A 12,086-nucleotide genomic window follows, 5' to 3' on the forward strand; every position below is an offset into this window, starting at 1 on the left:
CGGCAGGTGCCCCCATTTTACACAGTGCGGCAGGTATCCCCATTTACACAGTGCGGCAGGTATCCCCATTTTACACAGTGCGGCAGGTATCCCCATTTACACAGTGCGGCAGGTGCCCCCATTTTACACAGTGCGGCAGGTATCCCCATTTTACACAGTGCGGCAGGTGCCCCCATTTTACACAGTGCGGCAGGTATCCCCATTTTACACAGTGCGGCAGGTGCCCCCATTTTACACAGTGCGGCAGGTATCCCCATTTTACACAGTGCGGCAGGTGCCCCCATTTTACACAGTGCGGCAGGTATCCCCATTTACACAGTGCGGCAGGTATCCCCATTTTACACAGTGCGGCAGGTATCCCCATTTACACAGTGCGGCAGGTGCCCCCATTTTACACAGTGCGGCAGGTATCCCCATTTTACACAGTGCGGCAGGTGTCAAGTGGGGGGAGGGGGGGGAGGGAGGGAGAGAGAGAATAGTATACTTACAACTTGCCGCTCTTCGGGTCCCGCGCGCTGGCCGCCTCCTCTGTCGATGGTTATCTCCAGTCCTCCTCTCCTCCCTCTCTCTTCCCCCGAGCGCTCCTGCTCGGGGGGCGGGGCTTCGCGAAATGACGCGTTTGCGTCGTGACGTCACGACGCAAACGCGTCATTCCGCGAAGCCCCGCCCCCCGAGCAGGAGCGCTCGGGGGATGAGAGAGGGAGGAGAGGAGTAGTCACAAAGTGCCGCGGCGGGCGCCCCGTGCGGTTGCACGGCTCGCCCGCCGCTAGAAACGGCACTGACCTAAATGATGTGGTTTTGTTTGAATATTATTTCTCTGTGAGGATGAGGCGGTGAACACTAATGGGGGGGGGGGAATCTGAGGATGAGGACGACATCTTGCCACTATAGAGCCAGTTTGTGCAAGGAGAAATTAATTACTTTTTTTGGTGGGGGCCCAAACAAACCTATCATTTCAGCCACAGTCATGTGGCAGCCCTTGTCGCTGAAATGGTTGGTTTGTTAAAGTGTGCATGTCCTGTTTATACAACATAGGTCCCAAGGACAATTCCATCTTGCACGTCTTTTCTTTGCCACATCATTCCAGGGGTGCTGCCCTATGGGGGTAATTCCAAGTTGATCGCAGCAGGACATTTTTTAGCAGTTAGGCAAAACCATGTGCACTGCAGGGGGGGCAGATATAACATGTGCAGAAAGAGTTAGATTTGGGTGGGTTATTTTATTTCTGTGCAGGGTAAATACTGGCTGCTTTATTTTTACACTGCAAATTAGATTGCAGATTGAACACACCACACCCAAATCTAACTCTCTCTGCACATGTTAAATCTGCCGCCCCTGAAGTGCACATGGTTTTGCCCAACTGCAAACAAAAATCCTGCTGCGATCAACTTGGAATTACCCCCTATATGAGGTGCTGCCCCTCTGCCCTATCAGTCCAGGGTTTCTGACCCACTATCGATTAAGTCCAGGGGTGCTGTTGCCTGTCTGCTGTGCTGTGTAATTTTCCAGGGGTGCTGCCTATGCTGTATAAGTCCAGGGGTGCTGCAATACTTGATCCTAGGTTTAAATGAAAGCCTAGAGCAGATATGACACAAGCTTTAACATCACAAACAGATTTGTGAAAACTAGCCGTAAATGGTGGAAATTTAAATTGCTGAAGTGTTTCTAAATAAAGTGGGGAGAGACCACATTTGTGGCCAAGGTCAGTGTGACTCAGAAGAGACTGAATCATAATCCAATGCAACTGATGGAGAGGTAAAAGTGAGATTTTCTGCCGGAGCATTAGAGAGAGGTTCTTCTCAATTATTTCATGTTAGGGACTCACTCAAATGAATGGCTCCAATTTGTCAACCTTAATTTTGATTTATTATTGATGTTCCACATTTTGGGATTATTTATTTAGAAGATGCACATTTGTCGTACAGGGACCATCTTTCCCTAAGGGCTGCGTAGGGTTATTGCAAGACCTTGCGGTGTTAGAAGAACAGAGTTTCAGTGATCTTGCATTGCATCAGCTTTCCATTGCACTGCAGCACTAGATGGGTCAGGAGCTCGTGTGAGGCACAAACAATTATTGAATAAGGCCCAGTATGGAGCCTCATGGTGGCTTACAGCCAGGAAAATGTCTGGCTTGCCAGGCTGAGGCATGCTGTGGGCACAGAGGTTAGCATTGCTTCCTCCCACAGTTCTACTTATAGTATGAAATGAGTTTGGACTGTAGAGTGATAAGCTCCACTAGGGCAGGGGCTCAATAACAAAAATGTTTACTTCACAGTCGTGCTTAGTACTTTACCGATCCCACACAAACTCAACTTGCCCCATCCGGGGCTGCTGTTGGGGCTCAGTAAGGGCTGCTAAAACATCTAAGGAGCTGCTTTATTTAAAAATAAAATGTGAATAAAATAAACAAGAAACACAGGTATGCTCACATGCGTGTAACTGGGAGCTGTGAAAAACAAAAATAAGACATCTGCCACAAAATATATATAAAAATGCAATAAAAAAATGGAAAAAAAGAAACCACACAAAATTTTCACAAAATAAGTCTCCAGACTCCGTGGAGGGGAAAATATCCAATCTTGATCCTGTGGTATACACCAGTTTATTTGCATCCCAACATTAAGTCCGAGATTATCTTAATCACTGAAAATATAGAAGGGGGTACAATTTCGGAGGCTTTGGCCCCTAGTTTTTCAGTTTGTCCAGTAATGTGGTAATTATTTTATTTGCTTGGTTGAAGTCTTTTCTGTTCTACACCAATATGGAAGTGGAGGTGAAAGCCTGTTGTGTTGTTCCTGATTGCATGTGCCTCTCTAATTTGTAATCACCTTCTTGACACTGTCCTCTTCCTCTTGCCTCTTCTCATAATGTGAAAAGTCATCAAATATGGAGAGGTGGCATGTTTGTAGCTAGCTGTGATTCGGAGAACTTGGCAAGCTTTTTCCAGGGGGACCACCTGTCGCTGAAATGATGGGTTTATTAAACTGTGCATTTCCTGTTTAAAAGACAATTCCATCCTGCACCTCTTTATTTTCTTTGCATCATGTGCTCTTTGGGGCCTAGTTTTTAAAACTGTCATCCTGTCTGACACTGCAGTGCCACTCCTAGATGGGCCAGGTGTTTGTGCCGCCCACTTGTGTCGCGTAGCTTAGTCATTTTTATCACTGCTTAGTACATGTCCCTCTTAGATTTCTTACACAACCCAAACAGCTTTTACAACCCTAATATCCTATCCCTAATACCCTAAGCCTGTCCCCTAAACTAACCCTTATAACGTATATAAAGGGCACTACTGTGTGGTGTAATGTGAATAAAGAGCAATACAGTACATTGTGGTGTAATGCGAATAACAGACACTACTGTGTGACATAATGTGAATAAGGGACACTAGTTGTTGATTGATGTGAATAAGAAACACTATCATGTGATTTAATGTGAATACAGTTGCGATACTGTGTGGAGTAATTTGAATTGGGGTACAATTGTCCACCAACCAATCAGCTCCTGTCATTTTTAAAACACAGCCTGTAACATGGCAGTTAGAAGCTGATTAGAAGCTGATTGGCTGGTACTTTGGCCCTCATTCTGAGTTGATCGCTCGCTGGCTAGTTTTAGCAGCCGTGCAAATACTATGCCGCCGCCCACTGGGGAGTGTATTTTAGCTTAGCAGAAGTGCGTACGCCTGTGCAGCCGAGCTCTGCAAAAACAGTTTGTGCAGTTTCTGAGTAGCTCTGAACCTACTCAGCGCTTGCGATCACTGCAGCCTATTCGTGTCCGGATTTGACGTCATACACCCGCCCAGTGAACGCCCACCCACGCCTGCGTTTTTCAGACACACCTTCATTTTTGCAAACACTCCCTGAAAACAGTCAGTTGACATCCATAAACGCCCCCTTCCTGTCAATCTTCTTGTGGCCATCAGTGCGACTGAAAACTTCGCTATAACATGTGCACAACCACAACGGGCTTTGTACCCGTACGTCGCGTGTGCGCATTGCGGTGCACACGCATGCACAGAAATTACGATTTTTAGCCTGCGAACAACGGCAGCTAGCGATCAACTCTGAATGACCCCTTTACCTCTCTCCTCTTTATCACTCTCAAAGGCTTACTACATCTCCTCCAGTGAATGTATAGATTATACGTACAAATCCTTAGAGAGAAAAATAATACATGCAATGGTTGTCACAGTAAAGGCAGCTGAAGCTGGCTGTTTGGAGGAGTTGAAAAGTAATTATTTAAGAACCCAAAAAATTGGGACACAAAATATCTTTTTTACCGTGTAATTGTAGTATTTTCTACTTTGCTTACATTATAAGAGACAGACCCATCTTCTATATGACGTTTTTCTACACAGAAACTGTGGGCACCCTGTTGTTGAATTATTGGTCCATGCAGGGGCGGATCCAGAAGAAAATGATAGGGGGGGGCACCATGGAAGGGGCAAGTACATTTGCGTGCGGCTCGGTGCATGTGAGGTGCAGGGTGCAGTGGGCAGCGTTTGAGGGGCAGGGGGCAGCGTGTGAGGGTCAGGGGGCAGTGTGTGAGGTGCTGGGTACAGGGGGCAGTGTTTGAGGGGCAGGGGGCAGTGTGTGAGGGGCAGGGTATAGGGGGCAGTGTGTGAGAGGCAGGGTGCAGGGGGCAGCGTGTGAGGAGCAGGGGGTAAGGTGTGAGGGGCAGGGTGTGAGGGGCAGGGGGCAGCGTGTGAGGTGCAGGAGGCAGCGTGTGAGGGGCAGGAGGCAGCGTGTGAGGGACAGGGTGTGAGAGGCAGAGTGCAGTGTGTGAGCGGCAGTTGGCCCCCAGTAATAATGTCCCCCAGTAGTTTGTCCCCAGTAGATGCCCCCCAGTAATTATGTCCTCCAGTAGCTGCCCCCAGTAGTAATGCCCCTCAGGAGTTTGCCCCCAATAGATGACCCCCTCAGTAGTAATGCCCCCAGTAGATGCCCCCCAGTAATAATGCCCCCAGTAGTAATGCCCCCAGTAGATGCCACCAGTAATTATGTCCCCCAGTAGTAATGCCCCAATAGATGACCCCCAGTAAAAATGTCCCCCAGTAGCTGCCCCAGTAGTAATGCCCCCCAGGAGTTTGCCCCCAATAGATGACCCCCCAGTAGTAATGCCCCCAATAGATGACCCCCCAGTAGTAAAGCCCCTAGTAGATGCCCCCCAGTAATAATGCCCCCAGTAGTTTGCCCCAGAAGTAATGCCCCCCAGTAGTAATGCCCCTTGTTGATGCCCCCCCCCCAGTAGTAAGGTCCCCCCGTAGTTTGCCCCCAGTAGATGCCCCCGCTGCACTAAGGAAGAAAAAAAACATCATACTTACCGAGCCCCGTTCCCGCTTCCAGACCGCTGCAGTCCTCCTCCTCTCTGGTCATCCGCTCCTCAGTCAGCACTATGAGAGGGACGTCATGACTGACGTCTCTCCCATAGCGCACGCCGCACAGTGACAGCGCCGGAAGCCGGAGCTCAATACTGAGCTCCTGCCTCCGGCTCACGGTGAGGAGAGACGGGCGCCCGCTGGTAACACAATCTCAGCGGGCGCCCGTCATTTCCCTGTGCGGCGCCGGGGACGCATGGGATTAGGGCCACAAATGACAGGGGGGGAAACGGGCCCGAGTGCCCCCCCCCCCTGGATCCGCCACTGGGTCCATGGCAGCTGCCAAGGACAAATCATTAGAAAGTTCTGCAAAGTGTCATATTTAATTCAACTCCAGTCCTAATTAATTATACTCAGTGCCGGATTAAGCAAGGGGCGGCAGAGGATGCCTTCCCGGGGCCCCAACATAGTAGGGGGGGCGGGGCCCCCACACATTCTGTTGTTGAATCGGAGGAGTCCCCTCCGGCGGCTCAGCTGTTCACTAACAGCAGCTCCTCTGTGCAGTCAGTCTTGTGGGATCGTGAAGGGAAATCCCACAATACAGTCTGTGTGCTCCGATGCGCTGTCATGTTGCTGCGGTGCTACTCCGCTACGGACGTCCAGTGGTGGGTAGGTGGGTGTGTGGTGTGTATGTGAGTGTGCTCTGATGCGCTGTCCGTGTGTGTGTGTGTGTGTGTGTGTGTGTGTGTGTGTGTGTGTGTGTGTGTGTGTGTGTGTGTGTGTGTGTGTGTGTGTGTGTGTGTAGGATTATGCAAATTGTTTAATTTTTTTATTATTTTTTAATTGTTTGTTTCTAACTGTTGGGGTATCCATATGATTTTTATGGGAGAATAAAGAAAAATAATTTTAATATACCCTTGGATATCGCATGAATTACTCATTACATCCACCGGAGAGAGCCATTGGAGAGTTGGATTAAAGAAACATTTGTATGCACATAGGGCCTAGAGTCTAGGTGAGTGTCATTCTATACGAGAGTTGCTGAGTGTTTGTGAGGGGAACAGCAATCAGTTAAAAAGAAACCTTTATGTGAACGCATCTCACTGAAATACGGTGAGTCGAGAAGTTCCGGTGATAGCGACAACAAAATTGTTGTATGCTATAATTTAACTGTTGTTCTTACTATCCTTCTGCGTATACGAGTATCACACAGCTTGCCACGACCAGGAGATTGTTGGGAGGTCTAGCAGCGCTTGAGGACCGTTCTTCTATTATTTGTAAATTATGCATACGTCGTGAGGATTTTTTTGCCAGCGATAGTGGGGGCCCCGCAACCTCCATCACCCTTGGCCCCCACCTGGCTTAATCCGGCCCTGATTATACTGTAGATTTTCCTCTTTTTCTCCATGGAATTGGTGCATAGCAAAGGGTATACTGATTACACGAATTATGTCTATATAATCACCCTGCATGACATTTTATTGCCATTGATTTAGTTAGGCAAGTTGCTTTGTGTCTATGATTTGGTTTTAATTAAATAGATACTATAAAGATCTGTTCAGACCTAGGGCCCGATTCTGAGTAGCATGCAATGCCAATGATCACATTAATTGCCAATTGTTTTGCTGCTGCACAAGTGAAAATCCCTATAGACTTGCACAGTGTACGCACAGAGTCACAGGACCGATTGCGATGCACAGAAGAGTATTGGAAATGTATTGGGCGTTCCTGGGTGGGGACTGGGAGGTGAAATTTCAGATGCACGGAAATGGTCCGTCTTATAGACATGTTATGGGAGTGTTGTGGGCAGGACTGTCTTACCAGTTTTGAAGTCCCTGGACAATGTAATGCACTGGGGCCCATACATAACTGATTTACAGGAACCAATTACAAAATATCATAACCTGCCCCTCCTCCACCATCTTCCCACATGCTTCCATACAGTGAATGGCTGTCAGCAATCTGATTGGTGGACAGCTCCAGCCATCCACCAATCAACATGCTGATAGCCATTCACTGTCTGGCTGCAGACTGGGGGGCAGGTAAAGAGTCCTGTTAAGATGGCCCTGGTTGTGGGTGTGTGGAGAGAATGGTTGTGAACTCAGATGCTTTACTCACATTGGAGGCCATACTCTGATGGAAAAATCGCAGTACGGGTTTCAATAGTGCATCCAATGGTTGCGACTAAAGATGTACAAAGGGGATGGTTGCAGCTCAAAGTGGGTGTCCCAGTCTTTGTACATCTGGACACACAGCTGTACACCAGGGACAGTGCTTACACTGACAGTAAGTAACACTGGCATAATGTAGCAGACATGACTACGGAAAAAGACACTAAAGTAAATGCTGAAGGGTGGGATTTAGAAAAAGGTCCTTAACCACCAATGGTCAAATAACATTAAAGATGATTAAACTGTCACTTATTTCTTTCTTATTCCTATACAGTTATATCAGGCGTTTCTGGATTACCAACCATGTCCAGGATTTTCTTACCTGTGGCTTGTCTCTTCATCGCAATATGGTGAATTCAGTTTTGGTAAGTTATTGTTCCGTATAGCAACGCAACCTGGGTCTGGGGTAACATCCCCTAGGCAATAACAATATATTGATAATATTACAATAAAATAACACATTACCCAAATTATCACCATTCCCAGTGCAACAGATACCATTTCTTCTTTCTTGTATTTTTCCATTAACAGACAAATGTGATCTAAAGTTTAATAGAGTTACAATAGAACATATGTAAATAAGGTATTAACATATTGCTAAGGCTGACCTGGAATATACGCAGCAGAGTAGCATAAAATTGAACCAATTAGAAGTACCATCACTAAGCATAACATTGAGGCTATTGACACCTCATCCCTATCCTCCCTGTTCAACTCACTTCTCTCTCCTATTCTCTCTCACACATGCCCTGAACAAGCCACTTCCCAATACAATGTATCTCTTACTTCTGCTCTTGACTCTGTTGCTCCACCAACCACCAACCCTCGCAGATCAACACCTCAACCCTGGCACACCAAATGCACCAGATATCTTCAAAAATGCTCACGTACTGCTGAGTGACAGTGGAGGAAATCACGCTCTAAGGCAGACTTTCTCCATTTCAAATTCATGCTCTCATCCTTCAGTGCTGCCCTTTCCTTCGCTAAACAATCATACAGCAAAATTCTCATCTCTACCAAGTCTTCCAACACCCGGCGCCTCTATGCCACTGTCAACTCCTTCCTCTGCCCACTACCACCTCCTCTCCCTTCCTCATTGTCTGCTCTTGACTTTGCCACTTATTTTACATCCAAGATTGACTCTATACATCAGGACATCACATCCCACCAGATCAGAAACCAGCCACTACCCATCCCTTGCCACCCCTCCCCTTCCCTCTCACCAACTCTGACATCTTTCTCCCATGTATCTGGTGAGGAAGTCATGGCCCTCATCCATTCCTCCCCCCCACCACCTCCCAACTTGACCCTATCCCCTCCCACCTCCTCCGCTACCTCTCTCATTCTGCCTCTTCCCATCTTGCCCACCTTCTCAATCTCTCCTTTCATCAGGCACTGTCCCCTCTGCCTTCAAGCAGGCACTCATCTCCCCTATTCTTAAATCCACACACCCTCTATAACTATCGACCCATCTCTCTCCTTCCGTTTGCCTACAAACTCCTTGAGCGTATTGTCTATAACCACCTCACTGCCTTTCTTTCCTCCCACTCACTGCTTGACCCATTCCAGTCTGGTTTCCGTTCTCTCTACTCTGCTGAAACTGCTCTCACAAAAGTGTGCAATGACCTCCATGCAGCAAAATCTAAGGGCTACTACTCTCTGCTTATTCTTCTTGACCTCTCTGCTGCTTTTGACACTGTGGACCACCCTCTCCTTCTGCAATTCCTTCACTCTCTTGGTCTGCGTGATACTGCCCTCCCATGGCTGTCCTCCTACCTCTGTTTGTTCCTTCTCTGTCTTCTCTCATGACACTAACCCCCACCCCCCCCCCCCACCTTCCACTAACTGTTGATTACCCCCAAGGTTCTGTTCTTGGTCCTCTTCTTTTTTCTCTTTATACGTCCTCTTTAAGTGAACTCATTAGTTCTTTTAACTTCCAATACCACCTCTATGCTGATGACACTAAAATCTGCCTGCCCTCCCCTGATCTCTCCCCGCCTCTCCTCACTCGTACCACCAACTGTCTCTCTGCTATCTCTTCATGGATGTCCCAGCGCTTTCTTAAACTCAACATGTCCAAGACTGAGCTGATCATCTTCCCACACTCCTGCACAACTTCACTTCCCACAATCTCATTATCCATTGATGGAACCGCTATCTCTTCTAGCCCCCAAGTATGCTGTCTTTGCGTAATCCTTGACTCCTCCCTCTCCTTAAAACCACACATTCCGCACCTCTCACAAACTTGTCATTCTCATCTCAAAAACATTTCCAGGATCAGACCCTTTCTCACCCAGGATGCCACCAAGACCATTATCCACTCACTGATTATTTCCAGACTGGATTACTGTAATCTCCTCCTAACTGGCCTTCCTGACAATTACCTTTTGCCACTCCAATCTATCCTCAATGCTGCTGCCCGGCTCATCTTCCTCACCAAACACACTACATCCACCTCCCCTCTCCTACAAGCCCTTCACTGGCTTCCCTTCCCTTTCAGAATCCAATTCAAACTTTTCACACTCACTTACAAAGCCCTCACCCACTCCTCTCCCATTTACATCTCTGACCTTATCTCCCTTTATTCTCCCATCCATCCTCTTCGCTCTGCTAATGCACGCCGACTCTCCTGTCTTCTGATTACTTCCTCCCACTCCTATCTCCAAGATTTTTCATGTGCTGATCCCTTACTCTGGAATTCTCTACCTCTCCCCCTCAGACTCTCCACCTCCCTACAGAACTTCAAACGGGCTCTCAAGACCCACTTCTTTACCAAACCCATCCAAATCTCATCCTAACCCCCTGTGTGTCTGCCCCTCCCCTTTAGAATGTATTGTATGTGATTATCCATTTCTTACTTTAATAATCCTCAGCTGCCCAAATCCTGCAGTTCTCGGCCACCTTGATACTTATCCCAGTGTCGTCTACTGATGTAGTTATGCTTAGTTACCCTGTACTTGTCCGATATTGTCTTCAACTGTAAGTCACTGGTTTCCTGTTTTGATTATGTGCATATGTACTCTGTAATTGGGCACTGCGGAACCCTTGTGGCACCATGTAAATAAAGGATAATATTAATAATAATAATAATAATAATAATAATAATAATAATAAAGTGGTAAAGACATTGAAATACTCCTATTTCCCCCTGTAAGAACTTTGGTTACTATCACTAATCAAGCCTTGGATTGAGATAAAGTGAACGGAGATAGAGGGGGGAGATGTACTAAGCAGTGATAAAAGTGAAGTGAGCCAGTGAAGAAATTGCGCATGACAACCAATCAGCATTGACGTAACATTTGTAATTTGCATACTATAAAAGTATACAGAGCAGCTAATTGGTTGCCATGGGCAACTTCTCCACTGGCTCACTTCTCCACTTTTATCACTGCTTAGTACACCTCCCCCTTTAGTCCCAACCAACCAGCTCCTTACTGACATTTTTCAAACACAGCCTATAACATGGCAGTTAGGAACTGATTGGCTGGTACTTTATCTCCGTCTACTTTACCTCCATCTAAGGTTTAGTAAATAGACCATTTATATCTTAGATAAAAGCAAAAGACACAGGTATATTTATACCTATACAGTGTAACTTACAAGGGGGTACCCAAAAGAAACAGGAATCGTGTTACAGAGGGCGGTGAGCTTGTAGTATGGGCTTCAGCCACTAGGAGATTGTTTGTGGAGCCCTTCTGAGCCAGTATCCCCACTGACGTTGCAGGGGAAGGTAGCGTTTGACTAGTGATTTTTTTTTTCCAACGAGTTACAGTATTCACTCTTTTGCCTATTTGTAGTGAAGTAATTGTGCACTAGAAATGTGTACCCTGGGGTCAAACTGTCAACCAACATTTTTATTTGGAAGTTTCGAAAAGGTTACGTCACGATTTGAGGAAAAAACGTCCCGATTTTTGGTGAACAGGTGACTGGTTCTTCCATCATGACAATGCTCCTGCAATTTTTAACCAAAAATTATATGAGACCTTTGCCTCACCCACTGTATTTACCCAATCTCGCCCCGTGCAACTTTTTTTATATCCTTATATGAAAACAGACCTTAAAGGAAAACGTTTTGCTGATATTAAAGAGGTGTAACCAAAAAACAACAAAAGTACTAAAAAATGTTTTGAGCGATTGAAAAAACGTGTGGACACTGGACAATTGTGTTTATTCAAGTGGGGAGTACTTTGAGGGTGACTGAAGTTTAATTAATTAATTCCTGTTTCTTTTGGGTACACCCTCATATATATACACAAGTGCCTTGCTAAAGTATTCACCCCCCTTGGCTTTTTACCTCTTTTGTTACATTACAACCTGTAATTTAATTTTTTTTTTTAATCTGAATTTTATGTGTTAGATATGTGCAAAATAGTCTAAGTTGGTGAAGTGAAATGAGAAAAATTTATATAAAAAAGAATTTTTATAAATAAAAATGTGAAAATTGGCATGTGCATATGTGTTCACCCCCTTTGCTATGAAGCTCCTCAAAAAAGTTCTGGTGCAACCAATTACCTTCAGAAGTCACATAATTAGTGAAATGAAGTCCACCTGTGTGCAATCTAAGTGTCACATGAACTGTCAGTATAAACACACCTTTT

The 12,086-nt window shown here is 46.2% G+C and overlaps 1 protein-coding gene across 2 annotated transcripts in view; it reads left to right on the forward strand.

Moving 5' to 3' along the window:
- The window catches only part of LOC134947918 (mucin-5AC-like), a 125,223-nt gene that overhangs the window by 95,964 nt on the left and 17,173 nt on the right, over positions 1-12,086 (forward strand). For both annotated transcript variants that reach the window (XR_010182856.1, XM_063935735.1), the window contains one exon: positions 7,763-7,853. Coding sequence is in view for 1 of the 2 variants with exons in the window: in XM_063935735.1 (XP_063791805.1) it covers positions 7,763-7,842 (80 nt within the window). In the remaining variant the exon portion in view is untranslated. The remainder of the gene's footprint in view (positions 1-7,762; positions 7,854-12,086) is intronic.

This window comes from Pseudophryne corroboree, chromosome 8 (assembly GCF_028390025.1).
Source record: "Pseudophryne corroboree isolate aPseCor3 chromosome 8, aPseCor3.hap2, whole genome shotgun sequence".
Taxonomy (NCBI): domain Eukaryota; kingdom Metazoa; phylum Chordata; class Amphibia; order Anura; family Myobatrachidae; genus Pseudophryne; species Pseudophryne corroboree.